This window comes from Thalassophryne amazonica, chromosome 19 (genome assembly GCF_902500255.1).
Source record: "Thalassophryne amazonica chromosome 19, fThaAma1.1, whole genome shotgun sequence".
Taxonomy (NCBI): Eukaryota; Metazoa; Chordata; class Actinopteri; order Batrachoidiformes; family Batrachoididae; genus Thalassophryne; species Thalassophryne amazonica.
The window spans coordinates 19,640,633-19,660,629 of NC_047121.1; the positions used below are offsets into that span (position 1 = coordinate 19,640,633).

Genomic DNA, 19,997 nt, shown 5'->3' on the forward strand with positions numbered 1-19,997 from the left:
ATTTTTAATTTATTTCCAGAGATCAAGGATCCAATGACCAATTTCATATTTATTTACCTTAAGGCTCAAGAAAATGTTGTTGACATAATAAACCTGTAAAGCCTACTTTTAGAACACAGAAAATTCACAGGATTTATTGATAAGGGAATCGATAAAGAATCAGCTTGATAAGCTGAATTCATAATGGCATCGATATCGATAAAATCTTATCAAAAGCCATCCCTAGTTGATTGAGATCTGATAATCCTCTCTCTGCCTCTGTGTAGTACCTGTTGAATGACGACGAAATCAGAGTCAAAACTGCACTCTGGATGGCGGAAAACACAGTCTACTTAAAGGAGCAGAAAGGTACTTTTACAAAATGTTGACATTTAATCATCCAAATTTATTTTCAACTGCAGTCAAACCAATTGGTCTTTAAATGTTAAGTTTGTGGCTGGTCAGTTCCCACCATACCATGTTACAGGTTGTTTGTTCCAACACTGTTTTCCTGTATCCAAATTTCAGAAAAAGAGGCTAAGATAGCAAAAGAAAAGGAGTTGGGGACCTACAAAGAAAAGAAGGTAAGAGCTGTGGTCATTAAAAAGTTAGGATTCAGGGAACCGGAGAAATGTTTGCATGAGTTATTGATGAAAGCGTTCAAAGCTCCTTACACAGGATTGTTGTTCTTTTTCTTTTTTATATAGGTATAAAATCTGTGAATGGTTCTTACACATTCATTAAAACACAATGTCACATTCCATGCGTGAAGAAAATTTAAAGACGGAAATGTTGAGCAGCACGACTGACAGTCATAAACTTCTTATCGTGCCTCTGTTCTGTGGAATGATCTACCCTTATAAGTCAGCGTGATAACTGGCTGGCTTATAAGGGGCACACGTGGCAACCTGCTTGAAAATGAAAGTAAAGCGGCGCCTGGCTGCGTTCTCAGCCACAACTGCAACAAATGCTGCTTTAGCATCAAATTTTTACCCCGATGGAACAAAATCAAACTGGTTTCAAGTTCGACTACCCTGTTTAGAGATGTTTGAAATGGTTGAAGCTGCTAAGACTATGAACACCCAAAAGTTGCCACGTAATGATGCCGATTTGGTAAATCAGGATGATATGAATTCAGTGCTATTGCCGATCATGCTCGTGACTACTACGTATCCCACATTTGTTCAAGATTGACAAAAGATGGTACAAAGTAATTCACAGATTATATTATTCAAAGACAAAACTAAGCAAAATGTTTCCCAATGTATCTTCTCAATGTGATAAATGTCCTTCTGTTGAAGGAACACTAGCACATCTGTTTTGGTTTTGCCCCAGAGTATTTGGGTTTTGGTCTGCAATTTTTAGTTGGTTTTCTAAATGTTATTCCAGAGATATTAAACCAGATCACCATATTGCAATATTCGGATGTTCTTCTATCAGCTTGGGATACACAACTCATTTATCGTCAGCAATACAACTTGGAATGGTAGTTGCCAAAAAACTTATCCTGATGATCTGGAAATCCACCAACCCTCCAAGTTTTGAACATTGGCTTAGAGAAATGGTCTCAGCGATACAGATGGAACGTCTTCGCCTGGACAATACGGACAGACAACACAGACATGCTGCAATATGGGGACCTTTTCTGGCTCAATGCCAGATTATTGCTCATGGATAAAAGTTTCTGACTGTGTAAATTTGATATAGATCTCGTCAGTTATATGTTTATACCACTTCGTTGTCTCTGGTCTGGCAGTTTGCTGTTTTTGGTTGTTGCCTTTTGTTTATTTTTACTGTTCCTTGTGTCTTCATAAAGATAGAAATTGAAAAAACATAATAATAAAAAAAAAAAAAAGATTGACAAAAGATGGACCAAGTAGTTAAAACCCACCCCAATTTGCTATTTGGGATGAAACGGGAAGGAATTATATTTCCGCCTTTGCCTGTACCATCTGGCAGGGGGACTGATAATGGAAATCAGCCTGTGGCTGCAATTGTGTACCTTTATGTTTTTATTTTTATTTATTTTAAAAAGAAAATGTTCATTAATGTACGTTGTCCCTCCGAGCAAATAAAATTGAGAAATTGAGAAATGAAGAGAGTGTGTTCAGGCATCTTGACACTTACACAAATTTGATCAATGCAAGCAATTCGTCATGCCAATGTGTCCCACTTTGTCCCGCTGGATGCCACACTATATAAAATAATCATTTCGTAGCTGATGACGCATGTGCTCTCAGAACGTGGGTGATGAAAGCATTCTCTCATCGCTCCCAGAATCACAGAGAAATTACCTACAGCTACATGTTGCCTCATGTGCGTCGTGTGGTGGAGAAAGCATTTGGTATCTTGTCTCAAAGGTAATTATTTATAAAATATATATTGTAATTGATTGGTAAAACACTTGTATTTTCATTCCTTCTTATGTGTTAGATAATGTATCTGTAAAGTTATTTTTATTATAGATGTAACTTCTCGTCATAATCGTTCAGTTGCCCTGCATGCATTGACACGCAGTGACACACAGTTTTTTCAAATAGGTTGCGCAATGTTCACAAGTAGTTCACAAGTGGCACGACATTAATGCGTGCCAGAAATTTTGAACAGCTGTGTACAGTTTACAACAGTCTGCGACGGGTTTACTCATTGGCACGCCAGATTGCGTGCAAGTGCAGGGATCCAATTCATGCACGTGTCAAGGTGCCTTTAGAATGCTGCTGTTATTAAAGATGTTATTTTAAAAACAGAGTTTTCACATCAAGAAAATATTTATTGGTGGTAAACAATGCAAATATGACATGAATGAACTTCGAAGCGTGAGCCCGCTGGAACTGGCTGGAGTTTGTATTGTCAGCAGGTTCATTTCCAAATGCTGGTTTTGGCACAGTGCAGGCTTCTTGTCAAACTCAACATCTGTTCACCGGTTTTAACTGGATGGATTATCTGCTGTGGCACAGCAGTATAATAGAGGTTTACTCATGACGGCACTGATCCGAATGTGTTAAAAACAAAAAACAAAAACTGAGACTGCTCTTGCAATTTATGTTTTTAGGCAGAACTGGTGTAGGGTGAATTTCATTTAAATAAATGTGTGAAGAAATTTGTGAGAAGCCTGTGCCCATGTTCCATGAAATATTTATATTTTGGGCAGTGTGTACCAAAGTCAATCTGTGTATAAATTAATGTGCAGTAAGACAAACTGGCCGATGAGCCCAATGTGACATATGAAATCCCAACCATATACGATTTTATATATGGATTTATATTTTCCATGTTAGTTTAGTAGCCTGCCACATTTGAAAGCAAATAATGACTATTGCATACAAATTGCATACTATGACTATGCAATTTGTAGACTGTCAACTATAAATTACATCCAAATAAGATAATTTTTTATGTGTTGACCAGTTTTAAGTGTTTAAAAAGTTATTGAACGGCTACTACTCTCTTTCATGGCTATTATTCGCTCAGTCTTTGATTGTCGTGTCAACAGGTAACAGGTCTGAAGTTAAGTTCTACACATCAGTTGAGGATGTGAAATTAAGAGATGTGAAACTGATGGGCCCATGTAGTAAATCTACACAACTGCACTCAAAACAGTGACTGCCTGCCAAAAAGATTAGTGAGGGAAGCCCACAAGAAACCATTGACAACTGTAACTAGATTATAAGCTTGAACATTTGCATGTTGTGTTCTTGTTCACAGCCTCATAATGGAGTAGCACAGAAAATGCTATTGTTAAAAAGATTTGAAATCCAGGTTAGAGTTTCGTATATGTGTTGTGGCAATGTGGTACCTACATAAGCTTTAAAAAAAAAACGCATTATTTTATCGTAATAAATGCTTTTGAAAAAAGTGGGTTTATTGTTTTTCTTTTTGAAACACCAATAGCCAAAACAACCAAGAAAGCAACGTACAAGGATACAAGCCAGTACTGCTGATGAGGCCATTGAGAAGATGTTGGAGCAGAAGAAAATTTCCTCCAAGATCAACTATGATGTCCTGAAGGACCTCAATGTCAAGCCTGTGTCCAGCCCAGCACACAAGTCCAAAAACCAAAATGAAGTGCCTCCTGCAAAGACTGCAGGATACAACCGTAAACCAGCAGCTCGCAACTCACCGAGCCTGAGCATGCCACTCGACACGCTTGGAAAAAGGTAGGCCAACAGCATGATTTGAACCTTTTGATTATTGCCACAAGTCAGGTTTGACACTACGTAGAGCCCCATGAGTATTGACAAATGCATAGTGGTTAATAAACCACAGCATCAAATTATGGGAAAGAATAGTGGAAGAGATTTGAAAATCATTGAGGAGCAATATGGCTTCATGCCAAGAAAGACCAAGCGAGTCTTTGCTTTGAATGCTCATCAAAAAGTGTGCAGACATCCAAAAGGAGTTATATTGTATGTGGAGGACTTATGACAGGAAGAGAACAGTTGTGGTATTGTATGTGAGGGTGGTGTAGAGCATGTATGAGGATTGTGTGAGGCAGTAATGTGCTACAGGAATGATGGATGGGTTAGCAGTGGAGGCGATTACATAAAAGATCAGTTATGAGCCCTTTCTTATTTGCAAATGTAATGAAGAATTTGACAGACCAGATCAGACGGGAGGCTCTGTGGAGTTGTTTGCAGATGCGATTTGTAGTGAGAGTAGAGAGCAAGTTGAAGTGAGCCTGGAGTGGTGTAGATATGCTCCGGAGAGAAGGGGAATGAAAGTTGTTAAGAGTAAGATGGAGTACATACAGTTGAATGATGAGTGTGGTAGAATACTGTGGTTGGAAGAAGTACAACCCCTGGCAAAAATTATGGAATCACCGGCCTCGGACGATGTTCATTCAGTTGTTTAATTTTGTAGAAAAAAGCAGATCACAGACATGACACAAAACTAAAGTAATTTCAAATGGCAACTTTCTGGCTTTAAGAAACACTATAAGAAATCAGGAAAAAAAATTGTGGCAGTCAGTAATGGTTACTTTTTTAGACCAAGCACAGTTTTTGCTCTATGGCAAGATGCATTATCATCCTGAAAAATGATTTCATCATCCCCAAACATCCTTTCAATTGATGGAATAAGAAAAGTGTCCAAAATATCAACGTAAACTTGTGCATTTATTGATGATGTAATGACAGCCAGTGCCTTTACCTGACATGCAGCCCCATATCATCAATGACTGTGGAAATTTACATGTTCTCTTCAGGCATTCATCTTTATAAATCTCATTGGAACGGCACCAAACAAAAGTTCCAGCATCATCACCTTGCCCAATGCAGATTCGAGATTCATCACTGAATATGACTTTCATCCAGTCATCCACAGTCCACGATTGCTTTTCCTTAGCCCATTGTAACCTTGTTTTTTCTGTTTAGGTGTTAATGATGGCTTTCGTTTAGCTTTTCTGTATGTAAATCCCATTTCCTTTAGGCGGTTTCTTACAGTTCGGTCACAGACGTTGACTCCAGTTTCCTCCCATTTGTTCCTCATTTGTTTTGTTGTGCATTTTCGATTTTTGAGACATATTGCTTTAAGTTTTCTGTCTTGATGCTTTGATGTCTTCCTTGGTCTACCAGTATGTTTGCCTTTAACAACCTTCCCATGTTGTTTGTATTTGGTCCAGAGTTTAGACACAGCTGACTGTGAACAACCAACATCTTTTGCAACATTGCGTGATGAATTACCCTCTTTTAAGAGTTTGATAATCCTCTCCTTTGTTTCATTTAACATCTCTCGTGTTGGAGCCATGATTCATGTCTGTCCACTTGGTGCAACAGCTCTCCAAGGTGTGATCACTCCTTTTTAGATGCAGACTAACGAGCAGATCTGATTTGATGCAAGTGTTAGTTTTGGGGATGAAAATTTACAAGGTGATTCCATAATTTATTCCTCAGAATTGAGTGATTCCATATTTTTTTTCCCTCTGCTTGGTCTAAAAAAGTAACCGTTACTGACTGCCACATTTTTTTTTTCCTGATTTCTTATAGTGTTTCTTAAAGCCAGAAAGTTGCCATTTGAAATGACTTTAGTTTTGTGTCATGTCTGTGATCTGCTTTTTTTCTACAAAATTAAATAACTGAATGAACATCCTCCGAGGCCGGTGATTCCATAACTATTGCCAGGGGTTGTAGAAGTGGTCAAGATAGAAAAGTTTTAAAATTTTGGATTGACTATCCAGAGTTGTGGAGAGTGAGGCAGAGAGGTGGCTAACAGTGCAGACTGATTGGAAAAGAGTGGCAGATGAGTTACCTCAGTGTCTTTGGTACTTGGTCTCTTTTGGAGGATCCTTGGGTACCGCTGGAAGGACTTTGTGTTGAACGACTTGTTACTTAAGATGAGGGGTTACTTAAATGAGGGGAATCACTTATATGGTGAGGGAGCATCAGCTATGACATTTCGGCCATGTGGCGAGTTCTTCTATACATGATCCAGAAATTAGTTGCCTCACTGTTGAGGATTCCAGCGTCTCGAGAAGGCCAAGGTTTGGAGACCAAGCAAGCAGATGGATATGGAAGAAGAAAACAGTATATAAGAAGGAAGCTGATGATGGATCCCCCAAAAGGATGAGAAGAAGGAGGCCAAAGATGAGAGTTATGGATGTGGTGAGAAAAGATATACAGGTGGTTGGTGTGACAGGGAGAGATGGAGACTGATGAGCTGCTGTGGTGACCCTGAGCAGGAGATGTCCAACAAGCATAACGGAATTTTAGTAGTTGTATGATTAAATATAATTTCAATAGTTAATGATTTCAGCTGTTGTGTCCTTTCAGAAGCAACTTCAATTTACTGCCTGAGTGCATTCGATCATCAGTTTCCTGTGTGTGATCTTCTTGTCAGTACTGTAACCTGTCACATTGGTCAATAGTTTAATAATGATGAACAGCTCTATGGATTTATGTGCTCTTGTGCACATAAATCCATATTTAATTATGTTTGGACTGTTCAGTGCATGTTTTGGCCCGCCAAATTATGAAATAATCCTCCATGTAAACAGCAGATGCTCAGTTGAATAGAGACGAGATGGATAGAGATTTGCACAGATTTGATCCAGCACTCCTGTTCTGTGCTCAAGTTCACTTTGTTTCTTTATCTTGATGGTGGCTTCATTCCACAGCAATGCGGTGTTACTTCTCCAGTCGTCCACGATAATCACCAGCGACAGGAGAACAGATGCTCAAACTCTTTGCAGATTGAACACTCACTCATGTTAGCATCCCTCCACCCTGAAACTCCCACCCACCCCACACCCCCAACTCCTGTGGGATTTTCTCCATCTTCCAAGTTGTATCTTGTTTGCCAGGATTTGTGTCTGGCTGTTAGGCTCCCCTCTCCTTGCACCACCCTCACTCACGGGGCTCTTCCACACAGCTTTTCTAATGGGTTTTCTTCAGTCGGGAGAAAAGCTGTGGCTTATTTCAGTTTGTTTGCTGTTGGGAAGAAATTGGTTTCCTATGGCTCAGTTTTAAACCTATTTCACTGAATATTGGTTTTAGGTACCATCTTGAAAGTTATAGTACTCTGCTCCTCTGGATGCAGCTCTTTGGTGATTATGGGGATGTAAGCTCCCCCTACCTCATCATTTCATTGGTTTGTTGGTCTTTCCTAACCCCACTCCTGAACTTTACAGTAACTCACTGCATTTGTTCCGAGGCCTATTACCAAGAGTTTTTAGTGGTTTTACTTCATTAGTAGTCCCAAACCAATCCGTTGTCTCTTTGCTGTGTAGCCATGAGCCCGGTGAACCGACCGCAGTGCTCAAAGTGTGGTACACAGCCAATCTGGCTGAAAGTCCTCGGTTACAGAAAACAAGTTATTCCCGACTGTCTGCACGCGTCTGCTCATCAGAACCACTGATTTGAATGAATTCCGTTCAGCGTGGAGGATGAATGTGTTTATCTAGAAAAGGTTATGAATAAAATTATTCTTTTCACCTTCTCACCAGACGATGTGGACACCCTCATCTCTTAATCTAATCTCTTTCTTTATATAAAAAATATAAACTCAAATCAGTTTTACTCCCTTTCTCTTTTTTGTACTTTTCATGATTTTGGCAAATGATTTTTTTTCTATTCACTGATACTGTTGATGTTGCAATTTAATCCAACAGTTACAGTAGTGTTCAGAATAATAGTAGTGCTATGTGACTAAAAAGATTAATCCAGGTTTTGAGTATATTTCTTATTGTTACATGGGAAACAAGGTACCAGTAGATTCAGTCGATTCTCACAAATCCAACAAGACCAAGCATTCATGATATGCACACTCTTAAGGCTATGAAATTGGGCTATTAGTTAAAAAAAAAAAAAAAATAGAAAAGGGGGTGTTCACAATAATAGTAGTGTGGCATTTGGTCAGTGAGTTTGTCAATTTTTTGGAACAAACAGGTGTGAATCAGGTGTCCCCTATTTAAGGATGAAACCAGCACCTGTTGAACATGCTTTTCTCTTTGAAAGCCTGAGGAAAATGGGATGTTCAAGACATTGTTCAGAAGAACAGCGTAGTTTGATTAAAAAGTTGATTGGAGAGGGGAAAACTTATACGCAGGTGCAAAAAATTATAGGTTGTTCATCTATAATGATCTCCAATGCTTTAAAATGGAGGAAAAAAAAAAAAAAACAGACACGTGGAAGAAAATGGAAAACAACCATCAAAATGGATAGACAAATAACCAGAATGGCAAAGGCTCACCCATTGATCAGCTCCAGGATGATCAAAGACAGTCTGGAGTTACCTGTAAGTGCTGTGACAGTTAGAAGATGCCTGTGTGAAGCTAATTTATTTGCAAGAATCCCCCGCAAAGTCCCTCTGTTAAATAAAAGACATGTGCAGAAGAGGTTACAACATGCCAAAGAACACATCAACTGGCCTAAAGAGAAATGGAGGAATATTTTGTGGACTGATGAGAGTAAAATCTTGGTTCCAAACCAACAAAATTAATGCCTCGCAGATGTGAAGAAATCATGAAAAACTGTGGTTATACAACTAAATACTAGTTTAGTGATTCACAGGATTGCTAAAAAAGCAGTTTGTACATAATCGTTTTGAGTTTGTAGCATCAACAGCAGATGCTACTATTATTGTGAACACTCCCTTTTCTACTTTTTTTTCCTAATAGCCCAATTTCATAGCCTTAAGAGTGTGCATATCATGAATGCTTGGTCTTGTTGGATTTGTGAGAATCTACTGAATCTACTGGTACCTTGTTTCTGATGTAACAATAAGAAATATACTCAAAACCTAGATTAATCTTTTTAGTCACATAGCACTACTATTATTCTGAACACTACTGTAAATGTTTCAAAATATTCTGTAAACATTGGACACCTTGTTCTCATTCAGGTACACAGACAAAAGTTCCTTCTTTTCATTACTCATTAACTTAATGTTAATGGGCATCTTTATTCTTGGTACAGTATCTCAGAATAAGTATCTTGTGCTGATATTATTTCGGAGCCTGTAATTCTAAGATGGATGAGGTTTTATGACTATTTCTCTATTCAAATACTGAACATTACTGTAGAAATATGACTTGCTATAATCCTTTTACTTGCTAAGTGAAGCTTTACATGATTGTCAAAGTCTGTTTCTCTATTTGTGCAGCTGAATGTTGAAGACTCTTAAGAACAGCTCTGATACTTTTACTGCTGTGTACATAATAGACCTACCATTGTGGGCAGATGAATATTATTTACTGGATTGGCACGACATGTGTAACTTTGCTAATATATACTCAGAATGGTGTACTTCAAAAAAATTTTTCGAATGGAGTACTTCAAATTTTTTTTTCTCAAATCTTCTCATGAAAGTCTCATGAAATTTCCTCAGTTTTTTGCTCTAAAATTCAGGAAAATGTATTTCAGAGCATCTTGAACTCTTCAGCTTCTGGGGACGTGGGCAGGCGCCACACCCCCGTCCTCAGGGTTTGCTTTTCCTCAGGTTTCTCTGTGGCTGAATCATACCCCTACTTTGTCCTCATTATATGCCCTTTTAATATGGGGGTGGTGACAAAGTGGTTACTGCACTTGGTTCCAGTGCGGAAGGTTCCTGGTTCAAACCCCACCCTTGCCATATTTCTCCATGTAAAGTGGAGTTGTATCAGGAAGGGCATCAGGCATAAAACTTCAGATTTACCTCAGATTTGCCGTGGTGACCCTGAGTGCAATCAAGGGAGCAGCCGAAGGGTCTTACTTACACTAGCATTCATTGTTTTTGAGTAAAGGTGGGCTCATTTATGTATTGTGGGTAGATGCCCACAGTATATAAATATTGTGGTCAACACTTCAACAGATAACTGCAAAAAAGTTCAGTGCAGTATGTTGAAATTAGTACAAACGGCATATTTCACTGCTGTTTTTTCCTCCCATTACAATGTTGTTCTATTTTACCGCTTCCATACTGCAAAGGTTCCCCACTATTCTATTTGGGCAGCAAGATGGAATAGTGGTTAGCACTGTTGCCTCACAAAAGAAGGTCATGGATTTGATTCCCACCTGTGGCCTTTCTGTGTGGAGTTCACATGTTCCTCCCACATTTAAAGACATGCAGGTTTGGTGAATTGGAAACTTTATAATTGTCCAGGTCTCCCTTGCAGAAGAGGTCTTGATCTCTTTGGGACTAACCTGGATAAATAAAGGTTAAATAAAATAAAATAAATTATATAAGCCCGAGAGGCTGATGGCTTCAACCTGGGGGCTGCAGTGGTCAAAATCTTTGGAACGTACACTCTAAATAATGAGAGTTCATTGAGAACTCTCTGTTAACAGGTCTTTCTGCCTCTTGCTGTAGATAGTAAAGTTAAATGTGTAAAGCAGCTACTGAGTACTTTTTTTTTCAAAACGTGCTACATAATTACACTATTTTAATGTCAAAGCAGTAGCAGCAGGCAGAAAAAGACTTGATGTAAATATCACAGCACCATAGCAGCGTGTGAATTTTATAAATTAACCATGCTCAGCTGACACAGGCTGACATTAGCTCAGGTTTTCTGACTAATAGACTTTAACATTTATTGTTAGTAACTAGTTTGCTAGTTAAATGCTGTATTCAGTCAGAAAAATGTCCCATTGGTGAAGTGCTGACACAAATACGGAGATGTTTTTCAAATTTTGGATACTGCTTCAGTACTGAAAACATCCCGTTAAATGGTTAAATGGAGCTTCGAGGCACAGAATTTGCCTCGAACAATTATTGTAATCGAATTATTCGAGTTTACTCGACTAATCGTTTCAGCCCTACTGGTAATGTGATGCCTTGTTGATCATTGTGGGAAGATTGATTTTATATTTACGCTTGTCCACGTGGGGGTCAAGAGGTCAGGCTTAGCTTCAGCACAGTGTGACACAACTTAGTCATTTGCCAGGTTGTTCAAGGACTCCACCAGTGATTTTCCACCTGCTGTGACTTTAATCTGCATCCTTTTGTTTAACTGTCCAAGGACAGTCCGACCAAGGAAGGAAAGGAAAATGCATTTCCATAATCACTAAATAATGAACATCATCACTTGATGACAAAGTTCCTTGGTTCTAACTCACCAGCTGGTGGGTGTTGTCTGGTGTTCATGTGGGTTTTCATTCACAATCCAGAAACATGTATGATTATTGAAATATAAACTCAAAGTAGCTCATCATCCAGTTGATTCTGGATGTGAGCTGCACGTTTTGACTGTCTGCAGTAGTCCTGGCATTCTTACGGAGAAGCTTACTTGTCTCCTGGCCTGATCATCTTCAGAAATATACAAGCAGCATACATGCTGGCTCCAGTCTTTAAATATGAAATTCATTATTTGATATGGATGCAAATTCTTGAACCATTCAGCAGATGGCAGCACACCACACAAGGTCTTCTTTATGATATGGGATCAGGAACAATAGTCTGAAAGAGATGTTGCAAAGGTTTTGAAACATTACAGAACAGTGTTTCAAGTTTGCCTACACTAAATTGTAGTACAGACGAAAAGATTTGATATCGTCCATAGCAACATGTTCTGTCCAATAATGTAACAATTAATATGAGTTGACAATCAACTATAAAGTAATGGATACGGCTACATCGATACGCAGACCCCTCAATAAATCTCAGTGTACTGCGATGTGGTCGTTAGATCAATTTGTGACATTATAAAACTGAATTAAGCTTGTTATGCTGCCATATCCGCATTTTCAAACTCTTGTAAAATTTCAGAGGTCGCCGCAAAACTCTCCAGAGACTGGTCAGTAGAACGTTTAGCTTGGCAAGGTAAAAGCAAAATCAACATGTCCAATCGTGGTAGGCAGTATAATTAATACATGTACCTGTTTGAACTTTACGATCAGCTGACAATTTAATACTTCAGAACGGGAAAGCTATGTTATGCTGTTTAGGCTATACTAGCAATGGCTGCCTGCGTCTGTGCAGCTCTGCCTGCTACTGTATGTGGTGCTGCCCCCAGTGGTAAACAGAAATGAAGCAATGCTTTCTGGTCTGTCCATTTATTGGAAAATTGCACAAATTTTCCTGTGTTGAATGGACAACGCTGTTCTCACTCCCTGTGGTTTTTGAGATTTCAGTAGCTGTAAGCACAAGCTGTTAGGAACAAGAATATACCTTGTGGCCTAGAAATCAGTGGGGCGGTGTAATCTGGGATTCTGCTGTACCATGTCAGCTGCAGCATTAAATGAACTACTAGACTGAGGTTGGGGGGCAGGGGGTGGGCTAAGAATGACAAAAATGATCTCAAACAGTGACCGTTGAGAGCAGAATAGTCTCTTTGAGTTGTGTGGTCAAGGAGCAGACCGTTGGTTCAGCCTCTGAAAAGGTTGCTGTGCTGGTTATTGAAAAAGGGGAGAGGCCTGGTGTCAGGGAGACCTATGAAAGTGCGGGATCAGGCCTGCTGACAGTGCAGCCTTTGTGCCTTGTTTCAAGGCCTTGCCGAGCAGTTACACTGAAGCATTGTGTACGCTGGCCTCCTCTTCTCTTCCCAGTTCCTCCTCCAGGCTGCTCCCAGTGCTTCACTGGAGGGTTTGCTACCAGAGATCGCTTGTGTTGCTTCGTCTCAGTCTCACGTTGGGCTCTGCAGTTCATTCTGCAACCATTCTTTCTCCAACATGTCCCTGTTTTATATTGTTAATTTTTTAACATCTTCCCGTTGGTGTCCATTGGCTGCTTTTGTGTAGACAGCCTTTGGCACATCTTCTTCTCCAATTGAATTACACTGAAGTTTCTTCATCTAACAACTGCCTCATGGAATTACCTGTAACAGCATTTCATACAGACTTGAAAGATCTTTCAAGTCTGTATGAAATGTGACAAATTAAGCTTGCAATTTCATTTTAGGATTTTAATGGGGGCCGGATGGAAGGTGGATAATGTGGCTGGTGAGAAAAAACATCTGCGCCCGGTTTCATAAAGCAGTCTAATCTATCAGTCTATTACACTTTCTTAGTCGACTACAGTTAGTCGCCAAACATTATCCGTCTAATCATTTCACATCAATGGTTAAACTCGTAGATTACCCGTTTTACCTTAGTCAGCGGTTTTCACGGGCATAACGGCCTTGTGCGTGCCATTGCCAAGAGATGTTTACTTCCGGGTTGTTCATTGTCATGAGCTTTCCAGCCTTTGTTTCATTAACTGGCTTTATTAACATTTATGCAACCCATGCGAACAGCAGAATGACGTACTTAGATCTTAGCCTAGCAATTTCATGCTTCAATTTCTTCTTCTACACTTCCATCAAGCCTTTTTATGCACACAGCATTGCTCAGTGTAGCAGCAACACCCGGTGGCTTATGTGAGAAGTGAACAAACGCATCATGACAGTTGTCTGCTGCAACATGGCCAAAAACAGAGGAAACTCTCCTTTTGAAGGAATACGAGCGGCGTAGGGATGCTCTTGAGTGTTCCATCAAGTGGTGGTACATAATAGCTGCCATATTTTGAGGTAAGACACTGAAGTTTTGTCGACTAAAATAAGATAAGCCTCCTCTGTACCAGGCTAAAAACTTTAGTCGGATAACTTGAAACTTTAGCCAACTAAGCACTTTGTGCAGCAACTAAGGTAAAAAAAAATTAGTCAACTAAGTGAGCTTATTTGACTAAACAAGATTAGACTGCTTTATGAAACCGGCCCTGATCTTCCTTAGTAATGCTGCGTATACACAAAACGTCGACAAGTCACAAATGTCACGAAGTATTACATTCTTGGCTGCCAATCACAAATGTGATGATTCGGGGCAGAGGCGTCAGGTGTCCTCTGGAACTGTTGCGAACTGCTACAACATGTTACAATTTATGGCATGTGTCGCTGGCGAATTATTACGAACCATTATGCACGGTCAAGAATATTGTCCTGGTCTATTCGTGTTATTGCGCGCAACAGTACGTTATTGTGCGCAACAGCGCATTGTTACTTTCTGTCACTAATCTGTCAGGAATGTTGTGAATTTGGCGAATTGTCTCCACACACCTCCCATATTCATCCTACCGTCAGCTGCTGAACCGTTCACATCACTCCAGATTGTTCCTCAACACCCAGATGAATCCACAGCAGACGGAGAGACGGAGAGAGCCAGACTGGAGGAAGCGCATTCGGGGACTTCAATTGGTACAGAATGCTGCTGCCAGACTTTTGACACAAAGTAGAAGTTTTGACCACATTACACCCATTCTGGCATCTCTTCATTGGCTACCGGTTTCTGCCAGATCGGATTTTAAAGTCTTATTGTTGGTTTATAAAATTGTTCACGGACTGGCACCTTCCTACCTGACGGACTTGGTTAAGCCCTACGTACCTGCACGGACCTTGCATTCGCAGGGCGCAGGACTTCTGTGTGTTACGAGGGTGACCAACAAGTTTGTGGGGTATAGAGCCTTCTCCTACCGTGGTCCGACTCTTTGGAACAATCTACCTGCAGTTATTAGGCAGTAAAGTTACCAAATAAAGTTACCTGAACCTGTCTGACACAGTGGAGACTTTTAAATCAAGACTGAAGACCCACTTTTTTAGACTGTCTTATCATTAATCTGATTTGTTTTTATGTTTGCTTTGTAATTTCTTTTTATTCTACTGTGTTTTATGTTTTTATTGTGCTTTTCTTGATTTTAATTTTGATTTTAAATTACTTTGTGTTATGAATTGTGTGAAGCCCCTTGGGGTGACTTTGTCGTGAGTTGGCGCTATATAAATTAATAAATTGAAATTGAATTGAAATTGAATAATACATTCAAATTGATCAGAACACTTATTCAGGATCACAATTTATAAAACACTTTCACAGACAAAACAAAAATGATTAAAACAATTTTTGCTGATTTTTTTTTTATGATTATTTTTTGTGATTTTTATTTATTTAATTTGTGTTTGTTTTTATTTTTGCAGCACTTGCATCATCCATCATGACAGAGACCATGTCTACTGCTGCTCAGCTCCTCTGCTATGGTGCTATGATGCTAACGGTGCTTGCTGTTTTATTGAAGCAGTGTTCACAAAACGGGATGATTGCTGGCAATATTCGGCAAGTTTTCGCTGAAAAAAACTCAAGCAGCTTATCTGCGTGATTGGGGTGTAATGTCTTTAAGTGATGCCTTAATTTAATTGGCTTCATGCCGTTTAAGACGTACCGGTCTTTGTTTGTCTTCCACCATAGTGCAAAAAAAAAAAAAAAACCCTACCTAGAGCTGCGTTCCATTATGCTAGAGTCCTCAGTACTCCCTGCGCACACTCTGACAATTACACTTTTTTCTAGTACGAGAAAAAAGCATGTTCTCCACGGTCACACACGCTTCCCCCTGCCATACACCCACTATTTGAGAATCAAATCAAATCAATTTTATTTATATAGCGCCAAATCACAACAACAGTTGCCCCAAGGCGCTTTATATTGTAAGGCAAAAGCCAAACAATAATTACAGAAAAACCCCAACGGTCAAAACGACCCCCTATGAGCAAGCACTTGGCAACAGTGGGAAGGAAAAACTCCCTTTTAACAGGAAGAAACCTCCAGCAGAACCAGGCTCAGGGAGGGGCAGTCTTCTGCTGGGACTGGTTGGGGCTGAGGGGAGAGAATCAGGAAAAAGACATGCTGTGGAAGAGAGCAGAGATCAATCACTAATGATTAAATGCAGAATGGTGCATACAGAGCAAAAAGAGGTGAATAAAAAGAAACACTCGGTGCATCATGGGAACCCCCCAGCAGTCTAAGTCTATAGCAGCATAACTAAGGGATGGTTCAGGGTCACCTGATCCAGCCCTAACTATAAGCTTTAGCAAAAAGGAAAGTTTTAAGCCTAATCTTAAAAGTAGAGAGGGTGTCTGTCTCCCTGATCCAAATTGGGAGCTGGTTCCACAGGAGAGGAGCCTGAAAGCTGAAGGCTCTGCCCCCCATTCTACTCTTACAAACCCTAGGAACTACAAGTAAGCCTGCAGTCTGAGAGCGAAGCGCTCTATTGGGGTGATATGGTACTATGAGGTCCCTAAGATAAGATGGGACCTGATTATTCAAAACCTTATAAGTAAGAAGAAGAATTTTAAATTCTATTCTAGAATTAACAGGAAGCCAATGAAGAGAGGCCAATATGGGTGAAATATGCTCTCTCCTTCTAGTCCCCATCAGTACTCTAACTGCAGCATTTTGAATTAACTGAAGGCTTTTCAGGGAACTTTTAGGACAACCTGATAATAATGAATTACAGTAGTCCAGCCTAGAGGAAATAAATGCATGAATTAGTTTTTCAGCATCACTCTGAGACAAGACCTTTCTAATTTTAGAGATATTGCGCAAATGTAAAAAAGCAGTCCTACATATTTTGCTTAATATACACATTGAAGGACATATCCTGATCAAAAATGACTCCCAAGATTTCTCACAGTATTACTAGAGGTCAGGGTAATGCCATCCAGATCTGGTTAGACACCATGTTTCTAAGATTTGTGGGGCCAAGTACAATAACTTCAGTTTTATCTGAATTTAAAAGCAGGAAATTAGAGGTCATCCATGTCTTTATGTCTGTAAGACATTCCTGCAGTTTAACTAATTTGTGTGTGTCCTCTGGCTTCATGGATAGATAAAGCTGGGTGTTATCTGCGTAACAATGAAAATTTAAGCAATGCTTTCTAATAATACTGCCTAAGGGAAGCATGTATAAAGTGAATAAAATTGGTCCTAGCACAGAACCTTGTGGAACTCCATAATTAACCTTAGTCTGTGAAGAAGATTCCCTATTTACATGAACAAATTGTAATCTATTAGATAAATATGATTCAAACCACCGCAGCGCAGTGGCTTTAATACCTATGGCATGCTCTAATCTCTGTAATAAAATTTTATGGTCAACAGTATCAAAAGCAGCACTGAGGTCTAACAGGACAAGCACAGAGATGAGTCCACTGTCTGAGGCCATAAGAAGATCATTTGTAACTTTCACTAATGCTGTTTCTGTACTATGATGAATTCTGAAACCTGACTGAAACTCTTCAAATAGACCATTCCTCTGCAGATGATCAGTTAGCTGTTTTACAACTACCCTTTCAAGAATTTTTGAGAGAAAGGGACTGTAGGTAGGAAGGACTGTATTAATTAAACGCAAGTCTTGTATTGTGCTACCTACCATCTTGCTTCACTTCATGAACTCTAACGGCATTTGTGCTTTCTGTTCACTCGTCAGCAGGGTAACGGTGCCAAGCCAAGCCTGTTTCTGATGGATCACAAATCTCGAGTTTATTCTGAAATGTTCACGCTACACTTCTTGCTTTTCAATGGCTTTAATGGCTCACATGCTAAAGACAAAAGCTGGTAACCACTGTTGTACAGACAACTGTCTGAATTTAATTACAGGGGGAAGAAGCTTGTCTTTTTTCCCCCTTAATTGCATAAAAATGACTTTCTAATTGGTTTTACTCACATAATCTCTTCTGCTCTGGAAAAAGACTCATTTATATTCTCCTCTCTCTTTTCTTCGCTTTACTTCCTTTCTCTTTTTTTGGCCTACCTCCTCCACGTTTCTCTGACGACTTCATCCTACTTTTTGCCATTTCCTTTCTGTCACAACCTCTTTCCCTATTTCCTCCTCTATTCTGTCGCCTACTTTTTTATTGTTCGTGTTAAAAGCCTTCAGTTCCAGCTTGCAGGCACTGCACCATCATGTCTGCTCTGGCTTTGGGCTTTTTAAGTTGCTAATGATTTCTTTGTCTGTCCCTTATGCTTCATCTTTTTTTTTCCGAACCCATTTTCTCTTTCATCTTTTCTTTAGATCTTCTAATGTGTTTGCATTTCAACTAGACAAAAATGCTGAGACAATTAATCTCATCTGACTCACAGAAGTTTCATCTCTTGATTTCCGACAACTGTGCCATTTCATGTTGGAGTAAAGCAAAAGCAGCAAAAGTGATTGTTTCACTCAACTCAGTTACTTTATTTAGGACACAAAAACATAGTCCATAGCACAAAAAGAGACAGACAAATAAATAGAATGAAAAGAGTCCGAAATCTACAATAGCAGAAAGTGCACATAGTATATGCATAAAGACTGCAGTGTATCCAGAAACTATTCACAGCAGATCAGAGCGCTCTTAACACACCACACACGGCAGGAATATCTGATAAGATTATCTTTAGCGTCATCACAATTGTCAGGGCGCCCTTAAGATTGTCAGAAGGGGAAGATCGGGTCCGATATCGGCCTAATGATCTTGCCGTGTGAAGCAGGCCTAAGGAGTGGCTTCCATGTGACCACTTTGCCATACAGGCCTGATAGGTGGATTGCTGCAGAGATTGTTGTCCTTCTGGAAGGTTCTCCTCTCTCCACAGAGGAATGCCTTGACAGAATGACTATCGGGTTCTTGGTCACCTCCCCAACTCCTCCCACTACCCTTCTCCCTCGATCGATCACTTTAGACGGGCAGCCATTTTTTCAGATGATGGAGCAGAAATGTTTCTGTACCCTTCCCCAGATTTGTGCCTTGAGACAATCCTTTCTCAGAGGTCTTTCCTTTGACTTCATGATTGGTTTGTGCTCTGACATGCACTGTCAACTGTGAGACCTTATATGTAGACAGGTGCGTGTCTTTCCAATTCATGTCCAATCAACAGAATTTAGCCCAGGTTGACTCCAGTTATGCTGCAGAAACATCTCAAGGATGATCAGTGGAAACAGGATACACCTGTGCTCAATTTTGAGCTTCTTGGCAGAGGCTGGGAATACTTATGTACACGTGATTTCTTAGTTGGGTTTTTTGTTTGTTTGTTTTAATGAATTTGAAAAAAATCTCATAACTTTTATTCAGTTTGACATTATGGGGTATTGTGTGTAGAACTTTGACAGGGAAAGATGAATTTCATCAATTTTATAATAAGGATGCATCATAACAAAATGTGGAAAAAGTGAAGCGCTGTGAAGACTTTCCTAGATGCACTGTAAAGAGTCAATGGTTCCATAGTGTTGAGGTGAACCTGACTGCACTCATTGCAGGGTTCACTAGTGTTGCATTTATGCTATTGGATGACTCAGATAATCTACACATACACCCATGCATGAGATTCCTGAGTAGAGCAGGACAGGTGGGCGCACCAACACTGACAAACATCTGACATGCACTGCTCCATTGTGGGACTTTAAGCAGCCGTCTCATGCCACTAGTATATGCCACATTAAGTGTATTCTAAGTTTATTCATACTGTTTATTCTGCAGCACTGCCATAAGTGGGTATTATACATTGGGATGCAAAAACGTCTAAAAAGTGTGGTCTTCACAGATGATGAACACATACTAAATTTGCGGTTGAGCATATTTAGCTTGTGCATACATTATGCATGTATGTGCAAGGCCACCTGTCAGAGGTGGTGGTGTAATGGTTAAGCTTTGAGCTTCAGACCAGAGGATCCTCTGTTTTAAAACCCAGCCAGACCAGAAAATCACTAAGGGCCCTTGGGCAAGGTCCATAATCCCCTTGTTGCTCCCGGGGTGTAGTGAACACCTTGCATGATCTCACCCTGACATCAGTGTGTGAGTGTGTCTGTGTGAATGGGTGAATGAGAGGGATCATTGT

The 19,997-nt window shown here is 39.8% G+C and overlaps 1 protein-coding gene across 2 annotated transcripts in view; it reads left to right on the forward strand.

The window, feature by feature from the left end:
• Nucleotides 1-19,997, forward strand: part of LOC117501102 (transcription factor IIIB 90 kDa subunit-like) — a 307,385-nt gene that overhangs the window by 194,234 nt on the left and 93,154 nt on the right. For both annotated transcript variants that reach the window (XM_034159916.1, XM_034159914.1), the window contains exons 14-16: nt 267-348; nt 508-563; nt 3,871-4,136. In XM_034159916.1, the coding sequence (XP_034015807.1) occupies nt 267-348; nt 508-563; nt 3,871-4,136 (404 nt within the window). The remainder of the gene's footprint in view (nt 1-266; nt 349-507; nt 564-3,870; nt 4,137-19,997) is intronic.